Consider the following 19512-nt stretch of genomic DNA (forward strand, 5'->3'; position numbering starts at 1 on the left):
TATCAATTGCAACTGCTTATTGTAATATAATCTTTGAATATTGTCCTTATCGGTTTAAAATTGATTTACTTTAAATAGTTTGATATGTATCTTGGATGTGTTACGGTGTTAATGCTGGTATAAGTAAAGGCAACAGTAGTAGACCGCTATTCGAAAGTCATAGATCGATTTTGAGAAAACAAATCCAGATAGCACCAATCATGTATTGTTGTTGGATATTTTCTTTCCAGAATTTTTACTTGTTTGGCTTTTTAACTATTTGATCTGAGCGTCACTGATCAGTCTTTAGTAGACGAAATGCAATAATAATCTTTTTTAATTCTTCAAAAATGCAAGCAGAAATTTGTCAATTTTCAATAATTTAATGATACGTGCATATATAACAAATAATACCTTCCAATTGTGATTATGTTGCTTACTACGTAAACGTCTATTATGGAAGACACAGATAATACTATCTCGCAAAATAAGATCAATTGACAAAAATTAATCTCGCAACACCTCTATTTCATTTGAAAAATCCGAAGGACAACTGTTTTGTTTTTATGTGACCATTTTAGCTGTATAAAGCAAAACCACATTACAGTTTACCAGAGACTACAGGATATTGCAATTACGAACTATATAAAATGTGGAGATTTTGTTTGATTGCCAATGCGACAATTATGCACACACATTCAAGTGAATATTGTACACAATTATAGATAGGTAAGCAAATATATATAGGAAAGGAGATACTTAAAAGCAATGATCAACTTACTAGTTTGATAATTGTGCTAGCTAAAGTAAGTAAAAAATCTTAGATTTCGTTTGTTAAAATAAATTTTGTTTTATTTAGATATGATTAATTATACTGCTTGAAGTGTGGCGTAACAGATTCAAACATATATGTTTATGTTGTACACACAAGTGCAAGTCTTATTTAGATTCAAGAAAATATTAATTTTACTCGGAAAATCACAGGAAAATAATTCAACTGCTTACATAGGACCGGATAATTTTTTGACGTATGACAAATCAACGTTTATTTGGAGAAAACTTATTTTTTTTAAGATTAAACTGCTGCAATCTCTGTTTCTTTGTTCAAACAAACTGTTTTAAAATATGTATTGCAGTGTAATATAGAATTATGCTACGTTTCCATCTACCATTACAAAATGGAACTTACAATAAAAAAAAACAAACAAGAATTGCATTACAATGTATTTTATTTGATATTTAAACACATCAGATTAAGTCAAATCACACATACACACACTACATAATACATTACTGTCCTACCAAAAGCGATTGAATGAAAATGCGTTTAAGCTGAAAATTAACAGGTATGTTATTTAAAAGTTATCTATAGACAACTATTGTCAGTACACAAAAACATATTAAGTGCTAACATCTTGGTAAACTACACTGTTATAAAATAACTGATATCACTTTCAATGTTGATGTTATTTTTAAACTCTGATGCAGCCGAATCACGTCTGACTAACCAGAAACTGGTTTAACGATTCTGCAGATTCCTTTAGCTGCATAAGGGCAATATCTATATTAAAATCAATACACCAATTCCACAATCGTTTACATTTCGGTTATAAGTTGTAAGTTAACAATCATGTAAAGAATCACCATATTCTATTAAGATTGTTTAGATGATCCCGACTGTTTGGAAGAATCATGTGATTCTAAACCTCGCCATTTGTAAGATATCAGTAATCGAACTCTGTCATTACAGCAAAAAGATAAGAATATGAATAATCCTTGAGATGCATTTAAAAGAATAAATATATATGAAAATGCCGGTACAGGGATCCATTGATAAACAAATCCAAAAATCCATGTTATCCCAGTTAGACATGTCAACTTCGCATATATGACAAACATATTTCTATCTTTCTCATTGTTGGAATTCACCTCTGGAAGATGTTCAATCTTGTAAATGACCAAACAAAACAAAACAATATTTGATGATAGGAGGATACCAACGGGAATTACAAACGTAAACAGTATCATATCTGTCAATGTTATATAACATTTGTCACCTCCGTATCCTAAATATCCAGTTGTTTGCTTGTTTTGATCACTAGCTAAATGATATGTGATATTAGAAGCTACTAACAGACCTGAAATAATATCAGCATAGAGACTGTAGACTATTACAACTCGTTTTGATTGTTTTACAGTCGGTTTCATTTTCATACTGAAGAAAACTCTAAACATATGAACAGTACACATGTGCATCCAGAAAACTGACGCTAGCCAGAAATAATGCGTCAGTAAACCAAGGGCTGAGCATAGTTTATCGTTCCGAGTGGCATTAAAGCCAAAAAGGTATAACGAATGTGCAATTAATAGATGTAAAGACAGCATCATATTGTTTATTCCTGGAATAGTGCGAAGTTTCTTGAAAACTAAATATACAACAAGCGTTATAGCTAGAGAAACTATTGATACTAATGAGCATATGAGCGATAATATTTCTTCCACAATGTCTTCTATTATAATAACCTTACTCGCAGTTATATTGTGAATCAAGTTCATGAATGAATATACGCAGACCAAATAATAGTTTCCGTTTTTAATCACGTCCCTGAAGTAGTATGTTACATTGAATTTCGGTACTTTAAAGTAACTTCCCGAAAGGACAACTTCATCCACACTAAACTTAATTCTAGGACAAAAGAAGTCCGGAACTATGCTTATGGTTGTAAACCTCATCATACAATTCCATTCAAATATTCCTGGTATCATTGTCCTATGAAGTCTGTCGATGGTCCTATCATATTCCAGTTCCATACTTGACGTTATATTTAGATAAACTGTTACAGGTGTGTTTTTATAACTCATCGTAACTTCATTCAAAGAGGCTAAAGTGTTAATGTAGTCCACGTGATCATGAGAATGTAGTTTTGCAAACGTTATTTTGATAATGACGATGAACTTTGAACTGTTTCTTTGTGTCAAACCATTACTGAACCATTCTGTATTACTCTTCTCACACTGAACCAGTCCGGTGAGATCTGACTGTATTCTTTCTTTAATCGCAAACTCTACTGCTGAGGCATACTGTATATAACAGGACTGAGTGGTACAAGTATTGTCAGATATTATTGCTTTGTAGTAGATCTCATACATTTGATTGGACATGACACTGAATATTGCTTCACAGGAATTATTATTCTGATTATATTCGTAATACGAAGGACATACAACTTCACGACACACATCCTGCAAAAATACTTACAATTATCAGGTGGTTATGTTTTCATTATTGTAACATAGCTTTGAAAGGTTTGTTTTACCGTATATCATTAGCGGATTCAAACAAAACCCAACATTAGCGGGTTAGATTTCAATTTGAACTCATCATAGTAAACTTGTATATACAAAAATTATATACGAATGCCTAAAGAAAAAAGATAACATAATTGTTCTTTGCAAATTGACGGAATGTCAGACAAAGGCGAAATGATATGGCACGACATAAGTTGGCGGGTAAAAAAACTCCAGCTAAGTAAATTGTACATTGCTGTACGGCTCAAGCACTAGCATTGACTTTAACATGGGAAGTATGCTTCAGATGTTCCTAATTTTGTAAATTTTCTGTTGTTTCATATCATTTCTTTAGAAGAAAAATACCAATCAGTTGTGCATGAAAGGGCATTGCATACCTTATGAAATACGGACAAGAAAATCAAAAAATATTTACTAAGAATAAATAATAAGAAACATATCAACCATACAACATCAATTCGTTGGATTTAAGTATTTTATATTTTCTTCACATTTTGTTCTGTCGTGTCTTTTGTAGCGTTCTATATCTAATAGTACTCTATAAGTGTTTAAATTCTCGTCCTGTAGCATATGAAGGGTATTTGCCTTATTGACCAACAAACTATATTTTTTCAATGTTGGTGTCAACGCTTGCACTCGAGGTTCGACATGAGTAATTAATCACAAAGCCGGGGTTTTCCACAAAAATATTTGAAATTCTGATCAAAATGTTTTCACATGACTAAAAATCTAATTTCGTCAAAACGAACTTCAACCCTTATAATTAAAGTGCTAGTTATCGATGTCCATGAAGTTTACTTTTTTATATTCTTTTGTGATTTATCAATTGCTTTTAGAGAAAACGGTGTGTTTAAGGGTTAAAATGACAGACTTAAAAATTGAATTTTCAGCTCATGAAATAAGTATCCTTATGGGTAACAATTATTTTTCGTTTAAAAAAACAAACTATCAAATTTTGCTTCAGTTTGATTTCTTAGATGTGTCTTTGCAACCAAATGATATTTGCATATTGTGTACTTACCTCATTCGTATCGTAGATTTCATTATCCCCACACTTGTCAACTTCATCAACGGCAATATGTTTTGTTAAGCGTATTAAACCAGTGAATGCTCCAAATACAGCGTGGCCACTATCATCCATGAAATCAAGCTGTGTACATCCCATTTTCGGAGGTCTATCAGTATTACACATGTAGCAGAATACATTTCTGTATTGCCCCATATACACAGAAGTGTAATTACTACAAGCATGGTCTATAGTCTTGCTATAATTAGTCCAAGAACCCGTTTGGTTACATTTTGTATATTTACCCCAGTTGCACTTTTCGTACTCTCTAGTTCCATGAGAAAACCTTATATTGCACTTTTCGAATGATTGCACTTCTTGTAGTAGTTCTCTGTGACTTGATGGTGTATTTATAAATGGCGTTCCATTATTACAAAAGACGTACGCATCCCAGCTTTGTATGTTGCTTTCATATTCATGATTACAAACTGCACAATATATGTTTTTGTACACTATTGTTTCATTGATATGTGCAACTGGTACGAAGAGGTCAATATCAAAAAGATCGATATGCTGCTGGTCTGATGTGCATTTGTTTATTATATCGCTGTCTTTGAAGTCTGTTGCACAGTCTGCAACCATGTAAAAAGAATATCTAACTGTAAGATTTGTTTGACCAAATTGTTTGTATTGAGGGTAGATACAAGTCTTTGATGTAGACGTGTTGGAAATATCAATATTTGGACAATGTTCGTCTGCTGGCGCGTCGTAAGTACAGGAACATTGATCGCAGCAACTGATGTAATTATTTGAATTATTTGACCACAACTGAAACCTTGCAAGTCCGTTACACAATGGTTGTCTTGGACAGTATAGCAATTGATGTTCTATAGCAGCCTTTTTCTCATAGGTTGAGATGTTCCGCGTTAAATATTCTACTTCCTTGTAATCAGCTTGCACTGGATATTCACGTGGTACGAACAGTTCTCCTCTACTAAGCAAACCATTTAGTAAGAGCAATACAAATATCATCATGGATTTACTCGCAGTAAACATCTAAGAACATGAAAAAAAATAATTTAACTTATTTGAGCCACAAATATTATAGCCCTCTATATAAAAAGTCAATATAAAGACATGGTAATATCTATCCTTTCCAATGCATTATTTGAAAACAAATAACTGTTCATTACCATACATTGTCTTTGAATCGAGAGAAATATATAGATACTATGTTTGTCTTACATTCTACTCTACTAAAACCTAACAATAACGAAAATTTTATCAGATATAAAGGATATACTCGGATAGACATATCATAATATATACAACGTACTTACTTTATTAAATACTTTGGTGCTATTCATCCGGTTTTAAATTTATATGTTATTGGAATGACCGTCAGCAACCAATCCTCATATAGTATGAACACTTGTTCGTTTAAACCATTTAAGATCTGTAAGTATGAATCAATTCATGAATATCTATGGGGAATCCATTTTCTATTTAATCTAAACTTCTTGTTGGTATTTGTTTTATATCATAGTTTAACAACACACAGAGGACGCTGATACCTGAAAATCATAACAAGTTATCATTGTCAATCTATGCAATTAGTATCCATATTCTAATTCAATATTTCAATTTGTAAGTCCATTTTCAAATTCAAACTGTAACTGTATTCAGTGGAATACCGGTACAATCTGATATAAATAGATTACAAGTAAATATAAAACGTATTCATTGTCAGATGTATTCGTATGAGGCTTTTAAAAAGTATACCCCTGTCGTGTTGTGTATACTAATTGGTACCCAGTTAAAGGAGTTCGCTGCTTAGTTTCAAAATAACTAGCTTGTAACAACACTTGTTTATTTTGATAGGGGATTAATAAATGAATCAAAAGAGCACAAAACATAAAAAGGTCAATGTTCTTGTTTTCAAGATAATAACCATTGAAATTTTGGCGGGAAAATGTTCTATCTTGACTTTTCATAGCTTTATCATTGACATGTTTAAAAGTTCTCAAAAACAACATATTAAAACATTAATCAAAATTTTATAAGACTTTTACAGATGGCTTATCATTATACATGTTAAAGATTTATAAAAAGAAAAATGGGGGTCAATGGGGAAAAATTGTTAAGGAATTCAAATGGATAAAACCAGAGGATTCCGAAAATCTGACAAATATCCCAAACCATGACGAGCGAACATCCTTAAGGTAGATTCACTGCATACGTCTATCTTGGATTGTACAATATCAGTACACATTCGATCAAATGCTTTGGCCTGATCTACTAATTTTCAGACAGATTTGAAAGGTACGTGTACGGCTGTTTGTTCGTATAAAGACAAATTAGTAATTTGTTGCAATATCCAACACGTTTTAACAAATGCTTAATTTTTTTTTAACTAACCCATTTAAGGGAAGATAACTCTTTTAGTTTGTGTATGGTTTGTTTCGTACATCAATTTTGTCTCCCTTTAATCCTTCAACAATTAGATAAAATTATTGGATTTCAGTTATAAACACTTTGCATGTCTCTCCAAGCCATAGTCAATCAGACACCAAAGACGTTGGTCTTTGATAAAATTTTCGATTCAGTACAAGTGGAAGCTAAAGTTAGCTAAAATAAGATTTAAGCCACCATTGTCTTTGGTAAATGCCTGTACTAAGTCTGAAATATGAAAGATTATTCCTTTCCATCCGTTGGTTGATAAAGTATTATGTTTGATTGTGTCTGTTGTTATGGACTTCCTTGGAGTTTGGTATTATTGTTATGTTATTATTTTATAATTTAATTTTGGATGTAACGCGTCTTCTGATTGGCCGACGTTATTTTGTTATCAGACCATAGACATAATTTAGTCATGTGACCGTGACGTCATCAACGTTTTTTCAAGGTTTTCTACGGTTTAAAATGGAATTAGAATTAAATTATAAGAAATGACTGTAATATTTTTTTCTGTCTATTCGAATAACATAAAAAATGTGGTGCACACTGTTAAATAACCCGCTACGCGCGTTATTCAGTGTGCACCAAATTTTTTAAGTTATTTCTAAATAGACAGAAAAAATATTACTGTCATTCCTTAAATAAGAATTTTAAAACAATGAATATTTTTTTTCTGTAAGTGTGCAGATGAAAAACACGACATACCATTACATAAGTTTCACATTGAAAAATTGTTTTGAATGTATTTCTAAATATAAGTGTGTCAGAGCGGTTGGGGTTTTGAGGATTACAATTATATGCCGTTAGCAAAGCAATGCTACGGATTATTTTTACCCTTTATTTATGATAAGCATATTCATTAAATGGCATATTTTTCATTTTGACTGTCTTAGGTTAAGAACTTAGAACTTTATTAACACTCTAGACAGGAGGCAGACAAATAATACCACTAAAAATTCACAATGGTGAATAAGATAGAGAGAAATTTACATACATAGTTCATTATGCATAATTCTCTGTACACAAATATACACATACAATAGTTATCAAAAGTACCAGGATTATAATTTTATACGCCAGACGCGCGTTTCGTCTACATAAGACTCATCAGTGACGCTCAAATCAAAATAGTTAAAAAGCCAAACAAATACAAAGTTGAAGAGCATTGAGGACCCAAAATTCCAAAAAGTTGTGCCAAATACGGCTAAGGTAATCTACTCCTGGGGTAAGAAAATCCTTAGTTTTTCGAAAAATTCAAAGTTTTGTAAACAGAAAATTTATAAAAATGACCATATAATTGATATTCATGTCAACACCGAAGTGCTGACTAATGGGCTGGTGAAACCCTCGGGGACGACACGTCCACCAGCAGTGGCATCGACCAAGTGGTGTAAATAGTTATCAAAAGTACCAGGATTATAATTTTATACGCCAGACGCGCGTTTCGTCTACATAAGACTCACCAGTGACGCTCAAATCAAAATAGTTAAAAAGCCAAACAAATACAAAGTTGAAGAGCATTGAGGACCCAAAATTTGAAAAAATTGTGCCAAATACGGCTAAGGTAATCTACTCCTGGGGTAAGAAAATCACAAAACACATTAAAATCATTTGGAGCTATATTAATAGGATTTAAGATCGCCAGTTGAATACATGTAGGTTAAGGGAATATTTGAATGCTCACAAACATGTTAAACACGCCAAATGATTTTTTATGATTTGTTTTATATCTAATATCAATAAATATAGAACGAAGCACATTTGTTTTGTTAAAAAAACTAAAAATATTTCAATATATTGTATTAACTAAATGGTACTAGAAATTAAATGTAAATCTGAAATTTAACATAATTTGCGTTGTTATTAAAGGGATAATTCGCAATTTTTCACTTTTCATCTTATTATGTTCATAATACCATAAAAAACATATTCACCAAGTTTTATTTTGATATGAAAACTAATAAAGAAAAAATTGGGAATTATTAATTTTATTTCTTCAAACTTCCTCACTTATGTGACGTAGTTCATGTTTTTTTGATTGCCGGGAGTGAAATTAATCTCATTTAAGTCTTGTTCGTTAACCATCTGATAACGTGAATTAAAGCGCATCGATGACTTTTGGTGTAGCTATTAACCAACGAAAAATAAGTGAAAGCCATGCAACTTTTAAAATAAGATCGTGTGGATTTTTTTAAACGAATTTTAATAATAAAATTAAATCATACAATAGAACATTTTTATGATTTTTTTCTATAAATACTTTAAACAAACATATGAAACTGACATGATCGATAGTGTATTAAAAATACATGTTTAGTAATGACTAGTTTATTATATCACTTTCGGACACGCAAGACAGAGATGTATATTATACACCTAATAATTCAAAATGGAAAGTTATAAGTTATCGGCCGTGTACACTGATCAATACCCTTAGAAGTGAAACATTGCATGAACTTACAAGCCCGACAGGAAATCGCTTGAATACCTGGACGTGTCACCTCACACCCCTCACAATACCTTTGGGAGTAATACCTTTAGCCATGCGGGTGATCAGTTGAGAGAAGATCCGAATTTGTTTGAATAAAGTTTATTACATAAAAGAATTATGAACAAATTAGATTTTCGAAAACAATTCAATTTTTACGGAACACTTATTTATGATTTGAACTTTGACTTTTTAACTATTTCCAATATTAACAGTTTAAAAATAACCGACCATGGTTATTTTAAAAAAAATAAGAAAATTATTTCAAGTTAGTTAACTTGTCGGATAAAACAACCGTACGATTGACAAGATATCGACACGCAATTACGACTACATCAGGTTACTGTAGTTTTGGTCCTTAGACATATCGTGGTTTCAAATCGGACAAGATGACAAAATGGCCGAACGCAGAGAATTGATACTCTAAATTCAAAATCGATGGTGATCTCTTATCTAGCACAATAAAACTTTAATATCTTTGAATTTGAGCGTTTCTATACAGAATGGACATAATATGAATTTTTGATTTTTTTGCGAAGTTTCCCTTTAAAGAAGTATAAATGTCATTATTTCCGTAATCATTTCCAGTCCACCCATATTGTTGAATTAAAAAAAAATAATATTATTAACTACGTTTGTAAATATTGAAAACTAGCTCATACTTTCACTGTCTAAGACAACAACACGTGACATTAAACAAAACTTCATATTCCTATAAAGGCAGCATATTTGTCTAATAATATCGGGACTTCCGGTCACATAATACATTAAATTTTATCGGTACTTTTGGATGTTGTATTAAAACATGTGTACGTTCATATTCGTGAAATATAGCATCATATATTTTCAACCGATCGCTCAACATGCGAATTGAAGTGATGACGCTCCTAAGTACACGAATGCTGTTTACTTAAACCAAAGATTTTGATGGAAATGCAATAAATTTGAAAGATATCTTGTCATTGATTGGATTCATGTTTTGTTAGAATATGTTCTTATTCAAGCTGACATTAATTTACGGAAGATTTTTAGGGACATGCTAAATCACTTTTTACAATTTGATATAACAAGTTAAACATTTGATATAACAAGTTAAAAAATTTGATATAACATATTATCTATTTGATATAACAAATTATTTATTTTTTATTACAAATTATTTATTTGATGTAACAGATTATCAATTTGATATTATATATTATTGTATAGCAATATAATATTTTCCACAGAACGTAACCAAAAGTTAGCGTGCAATAAATTCTAATATTGCACTAGTGCAATAAATCTTTAAAATTCATGACGTCATTAACGACAAAATCTTAGTTTAAACCAATTTTTACTTTCAAATATTATATTGCTATACAATAAAAGGGTTATTGCATGAATATTGGGGAATATTGTCCCTCGTAGAACATATATTGCACTCGCAAGCTCGTGCAATATAAAATTCTACTCGGGACAATATTCCCCAATATTCATGCAATAACCCTATATTATTAATTTGATATAACTGATTATGATTATTTGATATAACAATTTATTATTTTGATATAACAATTTATTATTTTGATATAAAAAAAAATAATGTCAAATTACTTATGCATGGATTGAAGTTTTCTCCCTTCTCTATTTGACATGAAGGATTATATAAGTGAAACGCTGAAAAAGTCAAGAGATATAGACCTAATTATTTTTTTCATAGTAAACTTTATGGTTTTATTATTATCACATCAAAATCACTATAATACGATCTAAACCTTGGACATTTCTGACATCTTTTCGCAGTAGCGAATAAAGTCATAAATACCGTTTAAATTAAAAGTGTTGACCATTTTTCTTCGACTAATTGTTTTTTAAAATGCCTTTTTAGTATGGTATTCCTCTTTTCCCATGAAATTTTATGATCTTTCTCGCTTGTTTAATTTCAATTCAATCTCATCTCTGCAGGTAGATATAAATGTTTACCGCAATTGGTCGTTTCAGATTCTAAATCATCATGGATAATTTCATTGTTCGTACCCCAAAATGGAAATAACGCAACGTCATTGGTTAAATTTCCATTGTTTATGACATCTAACCAATCAGGACGTTTTGGAGTACACTTTTGAAAATATTAAGATGCTTCTGAAACGGCGAATTACATGAACAGAGAGTATTTATTATCAGAGCAACAGATGTTTTTTTAGGTTAGACAAAACACAAAATAAAAGTTGTCGCTTATCTAAGTTACGATTTATGAGTTTGACTGTCCCTCATCTGTATCTTTCATCCCTCTTTTACATTTATATTTTTCATTTGTTGCAATGAACTATCGTGATTTGATTTTTTAAATGAAAAAAAAGATATGAAACGTGAAATTATTCTGATAAATTTACATGTCTGACGTCATACAACATTGGGTGTTGTCATTACTCCACCGATAATAAACTTGTATACCGGTATAAAACACGTATCCCTTTATTGTGAGCTATTCAAATATGTTTTCGGGAGAATTACCAAACCTTCTTGTAACATTCAATAAACAAAATATGTCATAAAAGATATACATGTATTACTATTATATACTATTATAAAGAGTAATGAATTCTGTCAAGTACTTACTTGCTTGTCCGACTAGTTTAGAATATGATGTCATAGTAATACTGACAGAGCAACCAATCCTTATATAGGTAGGATTCTCATTTATGCGATAGCATTTTAATATTGTTTACAGATGTAAATTCATTAAGGATCGTAGAATGTGATAGTCGAAATTAAAATTAAACTTTATTGGATGCTAGTATTAAATAGAGTTTTACAACACACTGAGGACGTTTTAAATCCATGTCAAGAGATATCAGGTGGTCATGACGCTAATGTGATCAGTACCAGTATATTTACACTTGTCGCTTTGATATTTTAATTCTGACTAATGCAAAATCAAGCTTAAATTATGCAGTAGGTCAAACATGTTGATCTGAGCATCCCTGGTGAGTCTTATGTAGATGAAACGCTCGTCAGGTGTATCAAATAAAAATCCTGGTACCTGTAATAACTATTTACACCACTAGATCGATGCTGGTAGACGCTTCGTTCCCGAGGGTATCACTAGCCCAACAACATGTTATCACTTCTGTCTTGACATGAATATTAAACAAAGTTGGCTTTAGATGAATTTGGCTATTTATTTAAGGTATTTTTGACATATAGCTCTTCAACGGTTTCGGTATTTATACATCTTCGGATTTCAAATGTTTGGCTTTGAGCGTTCCTGATGAAGTTAAATCCAGAAAGCGCTTCGGTCGCAATTAATTATTAAACGACTTGTTATCAATGTTTTACATCACCTTTTGGTGGACTATCAGTCCCCGAGGGTATCATCAGCTCAGTAGTCAGTACTTCGGTACTGACATAATTTAACAAATTTTACTTTTATTGTCCTTTTATAAATTTTGAAATTATTAAGAAACTTAGGTTTCAACTCTCTCAGGCAAAGTTGGCTTTAGATGAATTTGGCTATTTATTTTTAAGTATTTTTGACATATAACTTGAGGGTACCCAAATTGCAACTATTTTGACAGTTTTTTAACCTACGTTTATTTATGCTTCAGACAAAAGTTTTCATTATGTGTTTATTTTGAAGATGTATCATTATTTACTACATGGTTTCCCCAATTTAATTTTGAATCCATGTGGAATCATAGAAAAATTGGTCTCAACTGACCTCGAAACCATCAATGATTCTGTAAAGAGGAGTACCCAAATTGCATCCATGCTTAAATTCGCATCACCAAAAGTCGAATAACAGAGCTTTTGTTTAATTTCTTTAAATATTTTGAGCAATTGGATATTAGTCCATGCTTACTCTTCATTTTTTAAGAAATAGATACTTGTAACATATTGTATTTGTTAATTTTAAAAAGATGACGTTTTGATGACGACTTTTTCCGTACATTTTGCTTTTTCATTAAACACTTCATCTGTTGATAAATACTGTGAACGTTTTGTGTATATCTAAATATGTTTATCTATTTTGAAAGACGTGCATACTATCAAATCATAAAAAAACAAATTGTTTAGTCTCTAGGAAATCTTGTAAGATTTCCGCTGCTAATTTTGCTAAATAGGTGCAATTTGGGTACCGTTACGTTAGCTCTTCAACGGTTTCGGTACTTATACATCATCGGATTTCAAATGTTTGGCTTCGAGCGTTCCTGATGAAGGTAAATCCAGAAAAGCGCTTCGGGCGCAATTAATTATTAAACGTAAATGTTTTAATTATATGGTCATTTTTAAAATTAACTGCTGACAAACGTATGATTTATTAGAAATACTTAGGATTTTCTTATCCCAGTCATAGATTACCTTAGTCGTATTTGGCACAACTTTTGGGTATTTTAGGTTCTCTATCCTCTTCAACTTTATACTTGTTTGGCTTTTTAGCTATTTTGATCTGCACGTCACTAATAAATCTTATGTAGACGAAAAGCGCGTCTGGCGTATCAAATTATAAGCTTGGTACCTTTAAAAATATTGGACTTGGGTTTATAGCTATATAGGATGGGCCATAATTTCTTTATTTCGAATAAAGTGGTTATGATATGGGTAGCATTAACGTGTAAGTATGTAAAAAGTAAAATCACAAAAATACTGAACTCAGAGGAAAATCTAATTGGAGAGTCCATAATCACATGGCAAAATCAAATGACAAAACACATCAAAAACGAATGGGCAAGAATTGTCATATTCCTAACTTGGTACAGGCATTTTCAAATGTAGTTTATGGGTTTATAGCGCTAAACTTCTCACTTTGGTGAGAGTCTCATCAAATTCCGTTATATTTACAATGATGCGTGAACTAAACAAACATAATAAATAAAATAGTAAAAATATGGGTACATCAGTCATCATCGTATAACAACTTTAAAAGGAACAATTTAACAGAACACAAAACCATTTATCTACAAACACATTCATTGATTCGCGTGTCTGACGTCAGAAAATTCTATACGTCACATATATCTGTCGTTCAATGTATATACAAACAATTTTAAAATTTTACATGGGCAATGTTAGCATACAGGGTTAAAAGATCAAATGTGTGTAAGAATTAATTTCAGAAATAGACCGAGATTTAAGATAGTCCAACAGTTATATAGAATTAATAAGAATCCACAAATAGTTCATTCCACGATGCGATTGAATAATTTTGACGTTTGTGGTTCAACGTATTTTCTAATTCATAATAGAAATATATCATAATGACATATAATAGAACAATATCATACTGACGGGATCTTTTAAAGTACAGAGTCACGTTATAAGAACCAAAGAAACACAAAAAGTCGCATATTCAAAACACACTAGCAAAAAATGAAAGATAATACAAACACATTGACGGGATGTATAAGTATCGAGCCACGTTAAATGGATATCACATAAAACAATCCAACAGTAAAAGTAATATTAATAATAGAACAAAGACAAATGAAAGAACAATATAACAAGTTGTTAAGATGATAAACAACATCAGTACGCAGAATATATACTTCCAGACCATCATGTATTATTTGTGAAGTTGATACGGAAAATTCATCAACAAGGTCTTGGTACCTTCGATGAACTTTTTTTTAGAAAAAAGACGAGTCGTTTTTTGACATACCCCTGGTTCGTCAACTTTCTACTCAGACACTGACGACGTTTTACAAAGTCTGAGTAGGAGCTGCAGCTCTTTAGTCTCGAATAAGATGGGAAATATATATCCCATATGCAGGCGAAGTTGGTATATTGCTACTAAGGTGGGAGAAATTTATAATTTAAAAATTAAAATCGTCTCGTTTGTCATAGATTCTGGTACTGAGATGACTTTGTAAGTCAAATTCGAGATATAAGTTTTAAAATGAGGCGAAGGAAGCCGTGTCTGTTGTTTCTTTAATTTCTAGTTCGGGGGGGGGGGGGGGGGGGTATATTAATGGAACCAAATCAGAAAAGTTCGGATTGTTAATGGAAAGAACATCATCAATATATCTGAAAGTGAAATTAAATAATCTGGCTCCTTTGATCCTCTTGTTTTTGACAAGTGTCTGAAGAAACTCCGATTCATAAGAAAATAAGAAGAGCTCGGCAACATATGCAACTTTTTCAGTCATAATTAGGTTCGATAACTCTGTATGTGACTGGTTAAATTAGTATTATGTAAAATGTACTGGTTACCCGTGTAATGATTTCAAAAAATATATATAGAGATATTTCATCTTTCAATTTTGTTACCATCCATTCGTGGTTTCCTTTTGTTAATATAAAATATTATTATAAAATGATTTCATAAACAATCGTATAATACTTATATATATTAGGTCTTGTGAAAACTTACATCGCGATTAGGCCACGTTGCCATGTTTGTTTTCTTTGATCACATTGATGACTTAATTAATATCTCCACAATCTAGCTTTATCCTTAATTATCATACGAGTTACAATAACGTGTCATATTTAATTGCAATACAAACAGTTAAATCTAATTGAGTTATTTGCATGTGCAAAATAAGTGTCGAACATCGTCTACGTTTGAAAATTATTTGGTCGCCATTTTGTTATATGTAACTTCGAAATTTTATCAAAACAAATAGCATGTATCCACTTTAACAGAGGGAAACAATGTTTAATTCTATGCTGCATTAAGGTAAGACAATTTTTGAAAAGACATGCATATAACAATTTTTCGATTTTCATCGTACAAATCTTCAAAAATATATATTCCCATGTCGCCCAAGCTATCAATGTACATGTAAACTGCATGGTCGGTGCATGTAAATCTTTTTTTAAGTGTGAGAGACTGTTTCTAATAAATATATTGAAGAACATGTGAAAAAAGAAATTTCCTAAGTACAAAAAGACACACTTTGATAAATATTTGAAATATTACTTTTTGATTTATAACTAAATGAATACCGGCATGTCGTGTCGTTGTGAACCTCCAAGAGTGGCCAAGATTTTGAAAATATTGCTGAATACTGCCAAAATATGAACTTTTCAATCAAATTTTGAAGCAAAAAGTTTAATACCTGAACTGATAGGGTTTGCGATTTCATTCAAATGAATATGTTTTCGATCTTTTTAGGGGTTGGTAGAATATAAATAACAATAAATTAGTTGAAAAAATTGATTTTACAAAAAGGTCCCATTGCAATTTTATCGAGTTTTAATGAAGATGTCAACGGAGGCTGAGTGGCTATGTCACCTCAATTTTCAAACTTATTTCGAAGCACGAAATCATATTTCTGAACTGAAACTTAAAACATATTTACTTGTAAAAAAATATTAACTGTAAAATGCGTGGTTGGGAGGGAATATATACATTATAACAAAAAAAGTTATGACCGTTTTATCTATGAACCCCGTTCACTTTCATTGATAATCAATCGGCCATTAATGATATACAACTTAAGTGTAAAAGTCACGTGATGACCGATATAGTTAGATATGAGAAGAGGCCCAGTGTCAGTAAGAGCTCAATTATTGTATGGTGTAAAGATGTATATTATGTTATACCGGATATTTTGATTTGGTTGGTAAATGACTGTGCTGAGAGAAAGCGTGTATGGATTTGAAGTGATGTAATAGATTGCAATAATTTGTAAAATTACAAATAATAATCCAAGTTCAATATTATCTAGTGAAAAAGTGTGCAATAAACATGTTAGTGGTCATTGGTTACTTTTTCTTGAACTGCAAGCAAGTAATTGTTTTAAGTTTTGAATACGTGACCAATAAGTATGAATCTATATGCTAAAACTAGAATACGTAATTCATTACTATTACTTCATACTTTAGTGTAGATTTTTGCGAAAAAGGAATATCATTTCCAAATATTCTTACAGCAATTTGAATCTGATTTTTAGTCCTTTATTGCTTGCTGTTCGGTGTGAACCAAGGTTTCGTGTTGAAGGCCATACCATGACATATAATGGTTTACTTTTCTAATTGTTACTTGGATGGATAGTTGTCTCATTGGCCCTCACACCACATCTATATCTATGTAGTATGTAAACACTACGTTTCCATTGGAAGAACAAAGCACCATAAAGTACCCACATTGGGAAATACATTTACAGACCGATACGATACGAACAATCTATATCAGAGTTATAGCCTCTTCTTGAAAAATTTCAACCGGAAGTGACCTTGCAAAAACCAGAAGTAGCCATTGTTGCACTTAGTTAATGACAAAGAACCTAATAACCATATACTTATCATTTAAGTCCGGTAGTGATATACCAGAAGTAGCAAATTACTATTTTCCCCCTTGTTTTTGACAATGTTTGTAGAAACTATATATTTTTGAAATCTGTGTAAATTCGGCTATCACTAGAGAACAGAAGCGACATTTCATGAACATAAGTTGGCAATTATCTCCCTTATTTTATGCAAAAGTGTACTAGAAACCAAATTTTCTTGTATTCATAATAAATAAAGCTGTCATATAAGACCAGAAGCGACATTTCCTAGACCAGATAAAGCAATTGTCGGGATTGGATGTCAAATTTAACTTTGATTAAACCGAAGTCAACTTTTCATTAATCATTTAGAATTACCTTCAATATAATGATGGTATTTTTTCTTCTCCCTACACTTTTATTTCTTGCATGTAAATGACATCGCACAGTTTAGGTGCAACGGTCTTTATCAGAAAAGAAAAGTATGAAATAAATGGATTTTTTTATTCCCATGCAAGATGCGAATAATATATTAGTAGAGTGTAGATGCGACTTATGCTCTTCGTTTGATTTGTAAATAATTACATTAGATGTATGTTTCATTATAATACGTTAATCTGATTGGCTAACTGCACATCACATGTTATCCCGTAAGCAATTGCATTAGACAATAAAATTTATCATTCATGATGACACGAGGTCCCACAATAAAGTGCACATGTGAATTAAATAAAACTTGATAAAAATCGTGTTTGCATGATCCTAGCAAAAAAATGTAATTATAAGTATCGAATGCTTCTTTTTATAACTTTACAGGGTTGTAAAAGCGTTGACCGTGCGTACATTTTTAGAATGAAGCGCTTTCGATCAACGCTTTTACACCCCAATAAATTTACCAAAAGAAGCATTCAATTCTTAAACATCATTTTTGAAAAGAATATTAAAATGTTTTATTAATATTTAATTTACATCAGTTGACATATATTGAAAAATACCCAGTTAATTCATATTCTATTATGTGAAAAGATGGATTCATATGAAATCTAACCTCTTTTACTGGCTTAAACAAATTTAACAAACAATATTCTTGCTTTAAATGTAGTTGATACAAATTTTGTCCTTAAAGTCGTGAAAAACCTTTGCTTATCTGATTCAACGAAAAAAGAGGTCAGTTAATAGCTGACTATGTGGTATCCTTTTTGCTCATTGTTGAAGGTCATACGATGCTCTATATAACTGTTAACTTCTGTGTCAATTGGTGGAGAGTTGTATCATTGGCAGTCATACCACATTTTCCTGTTTGTATATTTATAAAAGTAAAATAACAAAAAAACCCGAATTTCAAGGAAAATTCTAAACGGAAAGTCCCTTAGCAAATAGCAAAGACAAGAGCTGAAACACAGCAAACGAATGGATAACATATGTCATATTCATGACTTGGTAAGACATCTATCTACAAAGACGATGATGGATTAATCGTGGTTTTCGATGTTGGCTATATTATCAAAGAACATGCGGAATCGTTAAACACAACATATACCTGCTGTTTAAAACAATTGTCTTGCAACTGCAGTGCTCTATTTTAAATATTTTGATATGAGATATGAGCGTCACTGGTGAGTCTTATGTAGACGAAACGTGCGTCTGGCGTACTAACTTATAATTCTGGTACTTTTGATAACTATTTACACCACTGGGTCGATGGCACTGCTGTTGGACGTTTCGTCCCCGAGGGTATCACCAGCCCAGTAGTCAACATTTCGGTGTTGACATGAATATCAATAATGTGGTCATTTTTATACATTTCCTGTTTTCAAAACTCTGATTTTTTCGAAAACTAAGAATTTTTTTATCCCAGGCATAGATTACCTAAGTCGTATTTGGCACAACTTTTTGCAATTTTGGATCCTCAATGCTCTTCAACTTTGTACTTGTTTGGCTTTATAAATATTTTCATATGAACGTCACTGATGAGTCTTATGTAGACGAAACGCGCGTCTGGCGTACTAAATTATAATCCTGGTACTTTGATAACTACTTACACCACTGGGTCGATGCCACTGCTGGTGAACGTTTCG

At 31.5% G+C, this 19512-nt stretch overlaps 1 protein-coding gene across 1 annotated transcript; it reads right to left on the reverse strand.

Moving 5' to 3' along the window:
- Positions 1-1190: 1190 nt before the first annotated feature.
- LOC143075353 (uncharacterized) lies at positions 1191-5344 on the reverse strand. Its single transcript, XM_076250778.1, has 2 exons — positions 4310-5344; positions 1191-3222 (listed from the first exon to the last, which is right to left on the reverse strand). Exons 1-2 carry the CDS (start codon positions 5327-5329, stop codon positions 1633-1635), a joined length of 2610 nt encoding a protein of 869 aa, XP_076106893.1. The 5' UTR covers positions 5330-5344; the 3' UTR covers positions 1191-1632.
- Between the last annotated feature and the right edge of the window lie 14168 nt (positions 5345-19512).

This window comes from Mytilus galloprovincialis, chromosome 1 (genome assembly GCF_965363235.1).
Source record: "Mytilus galloprovincialis chromosome 1, xbMytGall1.hap1.1, whole genome shotgun sequence".
Lineage (NCBI taxonomy): Eukaryota > Metazoa > Mollusca > Bivalvia > Mytilida > Mytilidae > Mytilus > Mytilus galloprovincialis.